Source organism: Lontra canadensis, unplaced genomic scaffold, assembly GCF_010015895.1.
Source record: "Lontra canadensis isolate GAN:19392208 unplaced genomic scaffold, GSC_riverotter_1.0 scaffold148, whole genome shotgun sequence".
NCBI lineage: Eukaryota > Metazoa > Chordata > Mammalia > Carnivora > Mustelidae > Lontra > Lontra canadensis.
Window position 1 is genome coordinate 3,022,289 of NW_022631142.1, and position 15,767 is coordinate 3,038,055.

At 55.0% G+C, this 15,767-nt stretch overlaps 1 protein-coding gene across 1 annotated transcript in view; it reads right to left on the minus strand.

The window, feature by feature from the left end:
- Nucleotides 1-3,933: 3,933 nt before the first annotated feature.
- SSBP3 (single stranded DNA binding protein 3) overlaps nucleotides 3,934-15,767 on the minus strand; it is a 46,738-nt gene continuing 34,904 nt past the window's right edge. Inside the window, exons 7-14 of the mRNA XM_032844112.1 lie at nucleotides 15,442-15,490; nucleotides 14,782-14,817; nucleotides 14,202-14,256; nucleotides 12,794-12,864; nucleotides 5,470-5,548; nucleotides 5,201-5,229; nucleotides 4,959-5,060; nucleotides 3,934-4,199 (exon numbers count right to left, since the gene is read on the minus strand). Coding sequence (XP_032700003.1) covers nucleotides 4,170-4,199; nucleotides 4,959-5,060; nucleotides 5,201-5,229; nucleotides 5,470-5,548; nucleotides 12,794-12,864; nucleotides 14,202-14,256; nucleotides 14,782-14,817; nucleotides 15,442-15,490 — 451 coding nt within the window. The 3' untranslated portion in view covers nucleotides 3,934-4,169. The remainder of the gene's footprint in view (nucleotides 4,200-4,958; nucleotides 5,061-5,200; nucleotides 5,230-5,469; nucleotides 5,549-12,793; nucleotides 12,865-14,201; nucleotides 14,257-14,781; nucleotides 14,818-15,441; nucleotides 15,491-15,767) is intronic.

The window sequence follows — 15,767 nt, forward strand, 5'->3', positions numbered from 1 at the left end:
CCCTGCTGGAGGGGCTCTCAGGGGAGATCCAGGGGCAGCTCGAGCCACTAGAGCCGGTAAATGTCCAAGTGGAGCTCTGCCCCTGTGTGTCTGGCTCCCAGGCTCATCCTCTAGCCACTTTGCAACTTACCTTTTAGGCTTGGGTGGGATGGTGGTGGCGGCTTAAAGCCGAGCTGGGCTGGCTGAAACCCCTGGAGCCTGTGGGAGCGAGGCTGTGAGTCAGCCGGCCACGGCAGTTTGCCGCCAGCAGATGACCTTGTGGTTTGAGGACTGCCCTGGGAAGGGCCGGTGCTGCAGGGTGGGCCTGGGCCACAGCCCACCTTGAGTGAGGACAGCCCTTGTGGCTGGCCTTGGTGTGTCCCCTGTGAATCTCAGAGCAGAGCTCTGGGTCCGGCGCAGCTGACCTATGAGGCGAGGCAAACAGGACTGCCGGGTTTTATTGTCCCCCTACAGATGGGGAGACTGAGGCTCAGAGAGCAGGTGTTGTGGTGTGAAGAGCTGGGAGTCTCACATGTGATGACAGCTGCCTTTTCCACAGAGAGGTGTCTGCTTCCCCCAAATCCCAAGAGCCTGCAGCCTCAGCCTCACCATCTGCATCCAGGGTCCCTCCTGTGGGCAGCAGCACAGCCCTGCCCCCTCCAGCCCACAGGCCGTGGGTCCCCTCCCCAGCCGGGCCGCGACAGAACCGAAGACCGGATCAGGATTGGGGCCTGAGCCCTAAGGTTTCCCGCTGCAGATCTCCGGGGCAGTCCAGCAGTCAGCCCAGTCTAAAAACCTGCTGTGCGCTCTGCCCAACCTCGTGCTGGGAGCCGGAGCTGGAGCCAGAGCTACAGAAGGAGCCCTGGTCTCTTCTCCAGGGGCTCCCAGTTTGCTGGCAGATGCTGACAGAGCAGTGGGTCTCCTCTGAGTCCAGGGAAGCCGTGAAGGCTGCCTTTCCCCTGCCTGAGCACCTGCCCACAGTAGGTGGCACAGCAGGCATCACCACAGAGGAGACAGTATTGCAGGCCTGACTACCCAACAAACATCCAGTTCCTCCTTGAGTAACAGTACCTGCTGGGTGATTCTGGGCACAACGAACACTCAGATGTCCCCAACACCTGGCCTCAGGGGGTTGCTGGGGGGCACTTGGTATTCTCATCCTGCAAGCAGAGGTGGGGAAGCCGGTGAGGCTAGAGGCAGGATCCCCTTCCAGCTCAGCACCCCGCACCATGGCTCCCGCCTGCCTGGAGAGCACTGGCGGCGGCACGGGGCCCACATGGCAGAGGCCGTGTGCTCAGGGAGCCAAACCCTTCAGAGCTGTGAATGTGGGTCAGGCTGAGTGCCGTCTGCCTGGTCATTCAGAGAGGTCTATGTGGGGGATGAGCCCAGAAGCCTTGTTCAAGAGGAGGGAAGGGCAAGATGCGAGCTTCCAGGTCCTCCGGGCTCTTCCTGTCACCCCCTTCTGGACACCCCCCCGCCCCCGGCTCAGAGAGGGCTTCCAGGGGCCCTAACCGCCAGCACTGCTGTTAGTGACAGATGCAAGGCGCTGTTCTAAACTGCTCAAACACACCAGCTCAAACTCACAATGCCCCGGGAGGAAGCTTTACAGATGAGGAAATAGGACACAGGTAGGAACTAACTTGTCCATGGCCACAGGTAGTAGTAGTGGCCAGAATAGCGTCTGGCAGGGTCAGACCTTGTAAAGGTGTACCGAGCCCATATCTGGCCTGGAGCAAGGTCCTGGGGGCACAGAAAGTTCTACCTTCTCAATGTCTAAACCCACACACCCCACTGCTTACCTCACCCCAGCTCTCCATGTGTGGATGGAGGCTGGGACTGGGGCTCCCCATGTCTGCCAGCCCCACCCAGCTGCCTTCCAGAATGCCAAAGGCTACTCTGAAAGTCCTCCAATAGCTCCCCCTTGCCTTGGAGGTGAAAACAAGACCAAACTGAAAACGAAAATCAATGTCCTGGGGGGGTGGGTCCCCAGCCTCTACACGGAGAAGCGTCCACCTGAGTGGGAAAGGCACTGTGGCTGCAGCCTTTGGGACCCCAGTGGCCTGCACGGACTCTCTGTGGAACAAGGCAGCCCACACCTGTTCTATGCCCTGAAAAACAGCGTCTGGCACACCGGTGTGTGTCTGAGACCCAAAGCTGAAGCCAGATTTTAGAGCGTCCCCACATATCTGATGGGAGACTGCAGTCTCCCCTCCCAACCCCCCTTCCCCAAAGGCCACTGCGACCCCACATAGCAACTGCAGATTAACATGCCCAGGAAGAGCATAAACACCTTGAACACAAAACAAGGTCTTGTTATGCACCAGCCAAAAAAACCCGCGGGCAACTGGCCATCTTGCGTTCTGTAGTCAGAATGATAAACTCCGACCCACATCCCCCACACCCCCCCAAACATGTCAGGAAGGGCTGCGGAAAAAAGATGTCCCTTTAATAAAACGTTATCAACATATATCGTACACAAACTACAATGTATCATAATTACTTTTTTTTCCTCTCTTAATTCAGAACCAGACTACAAGGTAAGAAAAAACACAGAAACAGCTACAATGTTCCCAATAATCCGCACAAGGTCTTTTTTCAGGCAGATGGTATCTCACATAGTATGATATACATGGATCAGGGAGGGAGGGAGAACAGACAGCAGCTACAGGGGCGCGGGGAGGAGGGGCTGTAAATGTACAAAGAATTCAGGTGTCTTTAGGGCGAGACACGGGAGGTTTCGATGGGAGCGGTGAGGTGAGGGAGGCCATGAGTCACCCCTCCTGAGAGGGGACAGGCTCCACTGTCGCATTTGTCGGTTTTTGAAAATAAAAACAGGACCGGAAACAGCATGTCTGTTTGGTTGTTGTCCCCCGCCCCCACAGCTATTCCAAAGTCTTTCCATCCAGTTCCAAGAGTATACAGAGCAATTCTGGTCAATTTCCCATCTTTGAAAAAGAAGCAAGAATCAAGAGGAAAAAACAAAAGAAAACCCAAACTCCAGCCCTACAGTGCCCACACACACACACGACGAGGATGATGCGAGCCAGGGCCACGGGACAAGAACGCAGGGGTCACAGTTGCCATGTCCCAGGTCATAGCCATCCTGTTGGGGGCGGCCTCCCCCACTGCGCTCTGTCCAGGCCACCACCCAGCTGGCAGGATTCTCGCTGGGAAGACTGGGGTGGGGGCCGAGGAAGGGGCCGGAGCGGCACAGAGGCCAGGCAGGGGAAGGTCCAGGAGAGAGGAGGAAGCGGTCCTGGGAACACAGTGCATGCCACCGGGTCACAGCGTGTCTCCGCCGCCGCGGAGTCCTGAAAGCGGTCAGGTGGTCAGGCCCTTCGGGCCACGTAATGGGGTGGAATTGGGGGAGGCGGTTCTGGGGTCCCAGGTGTGCAACTGCCAGTGCCACCTTGGCAGGGAGAAACCAAGCAAAACCCAAACAGGTTCCTGACCCTCCCTTGCCCATCCCCATGAACCAAAAACCCCAAGTGGAGAAGGGTGACTTTCTTTTCTCTTTCCAAAAAAGGCCTTTTGAAAGAAACCACCGATTGTAAACTGCCCAGTTTATTATTATTATCATTATTTTTAGATGGCTACAAAGACAGCGTGAGACCTCACACCTAGACTAGCTTTCCTGGTGGAAGGGCTTGGGTACAGACATACAGCAGGGCGTGGTTGTTTTTTTTTTTTTTTTGTCCTTTTTTTTTTTTTTTTTTTAAAGAAGAAAGCAAAGAGGTTGACGGGGGTGGGGGGGGGGGGGGGGGCTTGCTAGAAGCTTCCATTTTTAAAAATTTTTCCCCCAAAAAACCCCCCTTGAAAACAAATTAAAAAATCCCAGTAACGGTAAAACCCCAAACAAACAAACAAAAACAACAAAAAAGTGTCACGTACATAAAAGGTCCTTTTGGGAATGGGCAAGAGGTGGGATTTTTCTGGTCATTGACTTGAAATATAATTTTGATTTTTGTCCTTCATGTTTTATGGAATAAAAAGTTCGGCCTTTTTATTGCATGAAACTAAAATTGGGACAGGTTGGGGGACTGGAGGAGGAGAGTGGGGGCTGAGGGGGAGCAGGGAGATGCCCCTCCCCCAGCTCCTGGGTAATGACACCTCACTTCTTCTTGCATAATTTCTGGCATCTTCCCGCCTGCAATGCCGGCTCTCTCAGCGTCTCGGAGAAGAGGAGGGGATCACACGCTCATCGTCATGCTTGGAGAATACTGGAAGGGGAGAAGCAGACAGGGTTGTGAGGCCAGTGTGTGGGAGCCTTGGGAACTGGAGAGGGCCCATCTGGGGGTGTGGGGCCCACTGCCCACTCAGGCACTAGCCTGTGCCCACGCCACAGTGGGAGCTCCAAGGGTCCCCCCCGCCCCCTCCTTTCTCAAGTTCCCCCTTTATCCAGCTGAGGAAGCAGCAGATACTGCCCTTCCCACACAGGGGGCGCCCAGGGCTCTGCCGGTGGGGGTGGTGGTCTGGGGTTCTCAAAAGCTGCTGGAGCAGGACGCTGTTTCTTCAAATGAGTTGTAAGGAGCAGCTGGCCCCTCTGCATGGAGACCCCCAGAAGTGTCTGGTTGCACGAACCTTCTTCCCCAGGTCAGACAGAAGTGGACCCCAGAGACCATGCTGCCCAGAGCGCCAGAGCCCACGACTTGTCTCAACCTGGGGCTATTCCAGACACATCAGCTTTCTCAGTGTTGTAGGCACTGTTGATGCCTCCAGAAGGACCTGCCAGTGGTCACGGTGGCAGTGGCTGGGGCCATGCAGCGGGGGTTGGGGGGCAGGGGGGCTCTGCACTTTGTAGAGAAAAATGACTAAGGAGAAAGCCAGTGGCGCGGCTCTTAGGAAACCAGCCAGCCAGGCTGGTGTTGGACAGTGCATTCCAGAACTTGTTAAAGGAACGATCCCTGCCCGCAGGGGTGAGTGGAAGAATCCAGGGGCAAAATGGGAGTCGGGGTGGTGGGGGGGAACACAGCACTTACATTGTCATTCTGGAAGGAGTGGAGGAAGTTCCCTCCTAGCTCGCCATCGTCTCGAGGGGTGCCTGGAGGATTGCTAATGCCACTTATGTTGTTGGGAGAATTCTGGAGAGAGGAGAGAGGAGAGAGGAGGTAAGCCCCAGCACCCCAGCAACCAGCCCACCTGATGGGGAGACAAGCTTTCTGGGGCCTTGAGGCTGGGGCAGGGTGGATGCTGTCAGCGAGGAAATAGAACACACACTCACTTTTGGAAGTCCGTCTATGTCACCTGACCCTGGAAGGAAGGAAAGCTCGGATTCAGTTTCCTGTTTGCTCTTCCACAGAGAGGCCTCCAGACCACCCCCAGATCCCACACTACTCTCAGACAGTCTCCTGTCCTGGCTGGAGCTCCGGGCATCTTCCTACGAGCCCAGCCAAGGCCAGTGTGGGGGACCAGGCCCGGCTGAGCCGAAGATGGACGCTGGCACAGGGCTGGGCAGGGTAGAGCGTGGCCATGGGGCCAGTGCCTGCTTACCTAACGATCCATTCATGTGGTGTGGCTCCATGCCGCCCATGCCTCCCATCGGGCCGTCCGAGCCTGGACCCATCGGGAACTGGGGGAGAAGCACAGGGTGTGGTGGCTGAGTGGGCCCCAGGCCCTTTGCAGCTCTCTTGCAGGCTCCCACACCCAGCTGCAGAACAGCAGTGCCCTCAGGGAGCTTCTACTCTGCCAGAGCCCCTCTGTCAGGCACACGGAGGTGTCTGACATGGGCTAGGAGGCTGGAACGGGGCCCTTTCCTTGGCCCCCAGAGCTGTGCGGGCAGAGGTGAGGAACCAAATCCAGGCAGGGAAAGACACTGGGCTGAGGCCACACCATGTCATACTGGGACAACTCTCTAACCAAATGGCATGGACTTACTTGGGCTCTCTATGTCCCTGGGGTGGAGTGTGTGGCTCACCAGTGAGAACCTCATACAGACACACAGATACACACGCACAAACGGAAGACTGCCTGTGCCCAGCCAGGGGCTGAAAGTACTAATGCTTCTTCTCCCCATTTTACAGATAAGGAAACTAAAGCACAGAGAGAGTAGGAAATGCTCTGCCAGAGGTCCCTGTGCCCCCTCAGAGATGGGAGGCGCTGGGACAGGACACAGGCGGCTGTTCCACAAGCCTCTGAGTGCTTCCTCAGAAGTGAAAGAGTTCCATGGGGGTGGTGAGGAGATGAGGTCTACTGAGCAACTGAGGAGGGGAGGAGCCAGGCAGGGGACAGTACAGAGGGAGGCCACTGATGACGTCCCCACGCCGAAGTGGTGGCGCAGGCGGGTCACAGGGCAGAGGCGGAGTCAGCTCCAACCTGGGCCTCAGGCCTGTGCGGGGCTCGCAGACCAGACCAAAGGCTGGAGGTCACATCACATGGTCACGAAGGGAGGACTGAGCTTTGTCTGGACAGCCAAGGCCCCGTGAGGCACACCAGCCGTCAGGGTGGACAAGGATGGACCATGTGGCATCTGGCCCCGTGCTGGGGGCTAGGGACACAGAGCCGAGTCATGGCTGGGCCTCAGCCTGGACGAGGAGCCCACAGCTACAGACACACAACCACCCCACGGGACAGACGTGCTGAGTTCCAAAGGGAGCTGCAGACAAGGCAGGGCCAAAGCTTCTGGAAGAGGCACTGCGGAGAGGGCAGAGAAATCAGAACATGCTGCATGGAGGTGGCAGGGGGCCAAAATAACTGAGGGACAGGATTTGGCCAGGCAGAGACAGGGCATGGAAACCATTCTAGGCAGGGGTCCTGGGTGAGTACAAGAGGCAGGTGGCAGCAGGGAGTGCCGGGGCAGAGACCAGTGTGCCCAGACTGGGAGGGAGCGCCGGAGGCCATCTGCCCACTCACAGCCACCAGAGTCTCGGCCTCCTCGCCTCCCGCCACCCTGGAGGCTTCCTGGGGCCACATTTCTGACATGTGGCAACAAACTTCACACTTCTTGATCCAAATGAGAGGAAGACAAGGGTTTAGGAAGTCAGCTTAGGTCACAACTCCATTAGACAAAACAGCTCCAAGCATGATAATTTTATGAAGTTTTAGATCATTGTGGCTTTTTTGTGTATTAGTATTTTTTTTTTAAATAGGCTCCACGCCCAGCATAGAGTCCAACATGGGGCTTGAACTCATAACCCTGAGATTGAGACCTGAGCCGAGACCAAATCAGATGCTTAACCCACTGAGCCACCCGGGCGTGCCTCTCCTGTATTCTTTTTAACAGCCTTACTGAGATAGAATTCACATCCCATCCAATTGGCCCATTTCAAGCCCACAATTCAGAGGTTTCTCATACATTCAGAGATGTACAACCACCGCCAGATGTACAACCACCGCCAAATCTGTTTTAGAACCTTTCCGTCACCCCATGAAGAAGTCCTGTACCCATCAGCAGTCCCTCCTCAGCCCCCCTCCAACCCCCAGCCCCAGACAATCATTACCTCGTTTCCCGTCTCTATGGATTTGCCTGTTCTGGACGTTTTGTATAAATGAAATCCTGCGTGAGCTTTTGTGGTCGGCTTCCTCCACTCAGCATGTCTTCAAGGTTCACTCGTGTTGGGGCGTGAATTAGTGCCTCACTCCTCTGGCCAAATCACGTTCCACCAGACGGCGAGGCTGCATTTCATCAGTCCCTTCAGTCACCAGACACAGAGGGTGTCCCCACTTTGTAGCTATCACAAGTACCGCTGCTCTCAACACTTGCGTACCGTCACTACGTGGACACACATCATGGTTCTCGTGAGTAGAGACCAACCCCAGAGTGGAAGCGCCGGGTCACGTGATGATTCTGTGTGGCCTCTCGAGGACCTGCCAGACGGTTCTCCACAGCGGCCTCATCCTCTTCGGTTCCTGCCAGAGGAGGAGGGCTCTAAGGTGTCCCCGGCCTTGTGGGCGCACAGGGCTAAGCTCACTGTGGTTTCCACTCGCATCTCCCTGACAACGAAGTGGGGCATCCTTTTGTGTGCTTACGGGCCACTGGGACGTCTTTGGAGCAATGTCTGTTCCCATCCTTGGCCCATTCTTTAAACTGGGTTGTTTTCTCGTGACTGAGTTTTAAGAGTTCTCGGAGTGTTCTGGATTCGAGTCCCACATCAGGTATGTGATTTGCAAACAGAACTCTCTCCACTCTGGTCTGTGTTTTTACCTTCTGGAAGGTGTCCCTTTGAAGTGCAGAAGTTTTCAATCTTGATGAAGTCCCATTCATCCACTTTTTGCTTTTATTGCTTGGGCTTCCAGGGTCCTAGGTAAGAAGGCTTTGCTTTCGTCCAGGCCACAGGGATGTCCACCTCTGTTTTCCTAGAAGCATTCTATCGCTTCGGTGCCGCCGGGCAGAGTCTGCTGCACGGATTCCGGGTATCAGTGTAAACAGCGGTCCGACATCACGCACTTGCCTGGGGACACTCACTGTCCCTGCACCGCTTCTTTATTCTGTGTTAGTGACTTTGTTACATAAATGCTAGCATCTCAATAAAGCCATATTAAGGCTGGTTAATGGGAGCAGGGAATAGAGGACTAGTTAAACAAACAGTTTCTGTAAGAAAAATGTAACATTTTTATGTTTCTGTCTTCTGATACAGTGACTTACTTGAGCTCTTTATTGGATATTTAAATTCTATAGACTATATTACAATGTAGTCCTACAATACACAAATGTAAGTTTTTTTTCCTTGAAGCTAAATGCAATTGACTGATTAAACAGATACTACTTATGTTGGATTTCTAAAAAAACACATTTCTTGGGGTATCTGGGTGGCTCAGTCAGTTAAGCGTCTGACTCTTGATTTCAGCTCAGGTTATGATCTCAGGGTCATGGGATCGAGCCCTTAGTCAGGATCTGCGCTCAGTGGAATGGAGACTGTGCTGGAGATTCTCCCTCTCCCTTTGCCCTTCCTCCACCCACACCCACACAAGCTCTCTCAAATAAATTTTCTTAAATATTATTTTTTTCATTTGAGAGAGAGAATGCAAATAAGAGCACTAGCAGGGGGAAGGGTCAGAGGGAGAGGGAGAAGCAGAAACCCAGTTGAGCAGTGAGCCCGACATGGGTCTCAATCCCGGGACCCTGGGACCACGGCCCAAGCTAAAGGCAGACACTTAACCAACGAAGCCACCGAGGTGCCCCAATAAATAATCTTTTTAAAAAATTCATGTTTCTTTCTGTCCTATATTATAATGGGGATTTTCTTTCATGCCCCACCCCCTTACAAAGATTAGAAAGAAGTTTTGTACGAAGAGGTAGTTAGCATGGTTTCAGGTTAGGTGTCTTGGATAATCCATTCAAGGAAGGTCATTTGTCCAATTTGATGAAGCGAGGATATCCTGTGCATCCGGATAGGAACACAGGCGGCACATTTCTGGATGGGCCCAGGCCAGGCCAGGTCGATGAGCTGCTGGGGTGACCCATCTTACTTTTGCAGGTGCAACATGGCAGGCAGTGCCTGCTTTCGCCACAGTACTTCTCTGGATTGCCTGTAGCCTCTAGGCCAGGTTTTTTAATTCCTTGAGGTAGTGGGAAACTCAATAGTGGCAAACCTCTAGGCCAGGTTTTTTAATTCCTTTAGGTAGTGGCAAATGCAAAAGTCACTGTGAGCTGCCAGTCTGCTCTAATCAGGCCCTGCTGTCAGCCCCACATGGTCACCCAGAAATATCCCCTCCACAAATGCGTCTATGTGTGGAGTGATTGGGAGGTCGCTGACTTGCACGGATTTGGGGACCTGAGGAGACTCTCCTCCCGCTCTCCTAAGAGGTCCATCATACTCTGTATCTACAGGCTGGTTTAGGGAGACCAACACTTGCCAGTCAGGTCTCTCTGCATCCCTAAATCCATCAGCTGGGCTGTCCTGTCTCAGACGTCCATCACTTCTAAGCTTCCCAAAGCACCACGATGTCATTCTCACTTAAACCTCTCTCTCCGGGAAAATGGTTTAAAGCAGCGACATGAGATGTACTTGTGTGCTCCAAGCTGGATTCCAAGTGAGTTGTTTTTCTTTTTTTAAACATATTTTTTTTTTTATTATTTGAGAGAGCAAGGAGAGAGTGTAGAGGGGAGGGGCAGAAGCGGACTCTCTGCTGATGCAGGACTAGATTTCAGGACCCCGAGATCATGAACTGAGCCGAAGGCCAGACGCTTAACCGAGCCACCCAGGGGTCCCGTAAGTTACAATTTTAATAGAGAAGCTGAGAAAGTGCTATTTAACGTGGCTGCTCTTTACTGGTGACAACTTTGAGTTCTTGGGCAACCTCATTTCCAAAACACAAGTCCCTATGCTTTGGTCGATGAGGTTTTGACGCAAGCCCCCAACCACACCCAATGACTCAGGTGCGGTCTGCTCATCCTCTTCTAGGCTCCTGGGGCCCTCCTGTGACATCACTGAACGGTTCTGGAGCCACAGCATACACATTTCCATCTTCCTGGAATTCCTCTCAACGTTCTCTTCTCAGCGCGGTTCCCATTAGAGAAAGACGTCACGGCGGGCTGAGCCTTTGACTCTTCTCTGTGGCCCAGCAGTAATGCCAGCCACCGTGTGGGCTTGTGTCGGGGCCTCCAACTTGATAAAGTCCGAAGTCTCGTTCGCCGTATCTGCACATCTCAAGGAGACTGACAGGTGAGCCAAACCTTCCATGCCCGCTCTCACAGGCAGGCAAGCCATACCCTTTGGCAGCAGTGCCAGGGACAAGGTGTGCGGGACAGTTAACAGGTAAGAAGTTCCTACACCAGATGAAATAGGCCAAATTAACTGCGAGCTGTCTGCCAAATCCGCAGAGAGAAAGGCCAAGCCTAGCTTGCATTTGGACAAGAGGAGAGCCATCTTTGATCTGTTTTCTGTAGTTTCATTAAAATCGTTGCAGAACCCAACATGCCGATGTGAAGCCCCATCCAGCTCTGGAGTCCAAGTACCAAACAGCCAGGGGACAGGTTTTTGTCACCACGACATGAGGCACCACCTGACAGACTGTGGGAAGGTCCCCCGATGGCTGGCGAGAGCCGACAGAATCCGCCTGACTGGAAACTCCCCCTTCTGCTGACACATAGGCGGGGCCTCTGGGCCTGGAAATGGGGCCACCTCGGTCCCCGGGGCCACAGAGGGCTCGGCCTGGCAGCGGTGGCGGACATGTCCGAGGGCTATGCCCTAATGATTCGGGTGGCCGCTCTCCCTGACTGCACCAGGGCACCTCTCAGGCCTCGAGTGCCAGGGCCTCCCTGCCCCCTTCCCCCTTCTCTTCTGCCCGCCATCCCCGTGGCCTTGGCCATGATCCGCAACCCCCGTGGCAGCCGCCGTGTGTCCTTCTGCCCAGTGTCCGCTGTTCTGGGGTGGTCGGGGTCTCCATCCTTCTCCTTTCCAGCCTCTCACCTCTGAAACCATGGCCCTGGTACTCACAGCGGGGAAAATGAGGCCTGCACCATCTCGACACAGAGCACAGCAGCTATGGACCCGCGGGCGCAGCCCGGGCAGACCCCGTCCAGGCCCCTGTGCACTTGACCCGCAGCCCCCAGAGGGCCGTGGCGCCAACGGTCCACTAGGAGCCGCAGGCCCCCGATGTGGGCGGCAGCGGCAGGATGGTCCCCTGCGCCACTTCCAGCTGACGCAAAGCCTGGCGAGCTCAGGCCCTGGCTCCGGAGTTTGCTGTAAGAGCCCTACTCTCTTCCCCCTAACCTCCCGCCTCCACCGCCAAAACCCTGAAACACTTGGTGTCCCAGGACATCGAGCTTTTAGTGCGAAAACCTGACGGGTGGTCACCCTAATAAAAAGCAGGGGTCACACGGGTGCCGGCTGCCCAGGAGAGGGACAGGGATGGTGGAGCAAGGGTGAAGGAGTGGGGTTCCCAGGTTTCTTGGTCAAAATGATGCTCAGGTTCAGTCCCTCACCACACCCAGGAGGCCTCCAGAGACGCTCACTTCAGAGGCTGCTAGAGGACTGAACACGTGCAGTGGGGATTCAGATGTCACATCAGGACCCCAAACCCACAAAACCAAACGAAGCACCCCAACAGGCCAGAAAAACTGGGGGGCCCCAAGCCCATCCTCTAGCTCTGCAGTGCAGATCATTCTTTCTGTCCCCCCGCAGTCTCCTTTCCAGACACGCTCCGGGAGCCAAGGCCAGCGTGATTCACCTCCCCCGCCTGGTGCAGAAGGGCTCTGTGCCACGGTGAGTCAGACCAGCCTTCTCCTCAGGGAGCTCCCAGCTGGGAGACGGAGACAGGCCACAGCTGCAGAGTCAAAGGGCCATCGGGCACAGGACAGAGGACATGGAGGGGGTGGGTGAGCAGCAATCAGACAAAGTGGGATTTGAGCTGCGACATCACTGAGGGTTGGGACCTGGTGAAGCCCAGAGGGAGGGAGTGGCTTCTCAGCCAGGCAATGACAGGAGGAAAGGCCTAGAAGCCGCAAGGTACAAGGGTCATGGGGCTCCCAAAGGAGCTGGAGGCACGGGGCAGGCGGGTCCCCTAATGGGCTCCAGACCCGGGAGGGTGACAGACTGCCCGGGGCGGCCCAGCCCATCAGCAGGGCAGGGTGGGACCCAGGACGACCCAGAGCTTTTCCTCATGGACACCCTACCGGGAGTGGCGGGGACCCCCACAGTGAGGCCGGGCACCCGACTCTGACTGGATGGGAGGGCATCACGCCATCCCCCGTCTCTCCCAGCTACAAAATGGGAACCGAGTTCCCCAAGAGTTAATCACTTTTCTGACGGTTTATTTTATTCATCTTTGGTAACAAATGGCTGAAATCAATTAAACTTGCTTTCCCCTCAGCTGATGAAGTTAATTATGATTTGTTATGGTATCTGATATGTAAATTATTAGAAAGCGGACTTACGTTGGACCGGCTGCCTCCAGGCGGCACTGGATTAATCATTGTGTAGATGTTGTCACTGGAATTTGTTGAATCTGTAGAACAGTGGAAACCCACAAGTCGTGGTGATTAATTCATTTCTTAATTAAAACAAACTCATGGCACTTGAACTCATTCTTTTGTATTTTATCACCTAAAATCTCCTCTAAGTACCACCATTTTCTGGCTAATTTGTATTTAATGAAGATTCACAAAGTTTTTAATCACAGAAAATTCAACTGTGAAAACCACTCAACCCTGAAACGAAGAATTCCAGGATGCCTGTCTGGACAGCAGCGTGAATGTGGCAAAGGGGGGGGAGGAAGGTCTGCATTCTCATCTCCCCACCCCAAACCCAATCTGGTCCCCAGAGACTGCTGGGGACCACACGGGGACAGCCACCTGCGCTCTCCTCCCAATCCCGCCCAGCAGCTTTAATCAAATCGGGGAGAGAAACGCCACAAATTACCCAGGGGCCACCTTGCCACGCTGATGGGGCAGGAGGGAGAGGCAAGGATGGGGCTGGAGACGCATTACCATATGGAGTGGTTTAATGTGACCCAGTCTGAATGTAGGTCACGCAGCTCATCAAAATGCAGCAGCAGAAAGAGGGAGCGGGAGTGGGAGCCAGAACATCACAGCCGCCAGCTCCGCCACTGCAGCCGAACTGCTCCCCTGCTACTGGGGGCCGAGGAGTCTGGGGACAGAGGGACCCCTCCGTCTCCCCCAATTAAGTGGCAAAGTCTCCTTAGAAAATCAGCTAACACGTTTCTATCAGGAACAGGCCCCCCATTGCTCAGGCAGAAATCCAGCTACCTCCCCCTTCTTATTCTCTGGGTAGGTAACGACTATGGCGGAATTCCTTCTAATGGTAGTGTGTTCGTCTCAGCTGGAAGAGAAACACGGAACGTGATGCTCTGTGTGTATGCATGCCCGCAGGTGCGCACGCATGCCCTCTTCCGATCCAGGAAAGAGGGAGAAGCGATCTCCTATAGAGAGGACCAGAAGCCAAGAGCGCTGGGAACTTGAGGCATCATTTTACATGGTCCTGGTCCCAGGATGCCAGAATTCCAAAGCCCCTTTTTAGTCACCAAGAGATAGGCACAGCCAGGACAGGTGCTCACCAACTGGTGTGAGCGGAGGACAGCGAGACCCCTCGTTCTTGGATCTCCCCACTCTGCCCCATCCTTGAACCATAGAGGAGTAGCCTAAGCTGAGGCCACAGGGCAGGTGAGTGGCACAAGGGGCCTCCATCCCCTAAATCCCTGCCATTAATATACCTGGTAAGGTAAATGCTGCTCAGGAGGCATGGTTGGTAAGCTTTGGGCGTGAACTTGGGCCCCTCCAGGACCCCTTGCTCCCTCAATGGCACCCTCTCCCCAAGCCTTCTTACCTGCAGGACTAGGCATGATGGGTGTTCCTGGGGGACCACCACCGCCAGGAGGTCCCTGGAAATGAGATTAAAAATGGCCATCAAAAACCCATGGCAATGATACAGGTGGGGAGAAGCCACTGAACTCCAGAGACATCAAAGACAACGGCTCACGAAGGGCCCCGCCCGGTATTCAGTTCTTTATCGATAAAGCTCAAGGAGAGCCCGAGCGCTTAAGCCTTGGAGGGGCTGGACTTGGGCTCCCCCCACCCGACACCCACCCCAGTCCTTTCTTCAAACCCAGAGGCAGCCGTGGGTGTGCATGTGTACACAAACACACACCAGTGGGTGGAACCAGACGCCTGTGGTAGAAACCAGCTGGGCCACTGATCAGCCCCCAAGATGGGGACCCAACTCTAGGTCTCGTTGGGGGACTTTCAGGCCACCGGAAGGTACAGAAACCTGAATAGCGATAGCAGGTTCTAGCACAGTTTGGAACGTGTGCTCTGAATGTGTTTTGAAGGGGAAAGAGACCGGGACCCTGGGAGAAGATCTTATGCACATCAGTCACGTGTGGTCGGACATGCAGTGCCCTACTTACCACGTAGGTACCAGGTGATGAGGAGGAGTATGGGATCTAGAAACAAGAGGTGGGGGAACCATGATCAGAGTCACTTCCTCAAATACTCAGGTGCCCTTGGGCTCCCCAGTCCACCCAGAGACGCACCCCCTCTTGTGGGGAGAGGTGGTGGGCCTCCCTGGTTAGTCTCCCTTGGGGGACCAGTTGTGTGAACAAAGCCCGGTTCCCACACTGAACTGATCCTGAGAGCCCTGGCAGGGAGCTGGCGGGGGCGTGGACATGGGAGAGCCTCCCGTTCAGGACGGGAAAGTGAGAGCTTCTCCCCAGACCTCTGGCCTTCTGTGTGGTGCCCCCAGCTCTGCCCTCTGAGTGCAGGCAGTCAGCCCTGTCAGGGAAGAGGATCGCCAGGGGACAGCGCTCTCTAAGCAAGCCCTCAGCTCACCCGTCAGGGCTCCTGCAGAGCAGCGGGCTGGGCTGGGCCCGAACCCTGGAAGGCCCCAGCACGGTCCTCTCACACCTCCACTTAACAGTGGTGCTCCTCCCTGCAGCACTGGGGGATGGGGGTGGGGGAGTCTTGCTCCATCCACGCCTCTGATGACACCTCTGACCTGGGGCCAGACTACCCCAGACCCCAGAAACCCCTCCCTGGCACGTACCATCCCATCCCACCTGGGTACTCACTGAGTTAGCACTGTTAGGATTTGGCCAGGGTCTGCCAGCTCCCGGGCCCCTGAGAAAGGGAGAGAGAGAAAATTATGACAATGAACAAAGTCTTATCAACCCCACGGGGGTGGTGCCAGCAGGGCCAGAACAAGCAGGCTGACATCACTAACAGGAGGTCCTCTACATGGGCCTAGGGTCTTACGCACCACCTGGCTCTTGGGGTGCCAATGGGCAGCTCCGTGGGTGGAAGCCTACAAGCTTCTATGAATGACACAGAAAATGTGTAGCGCATCTAAGATTTCCTGTGCGTGCTCATTTTCCCAGGAAGGGAGCGCACAGATTCT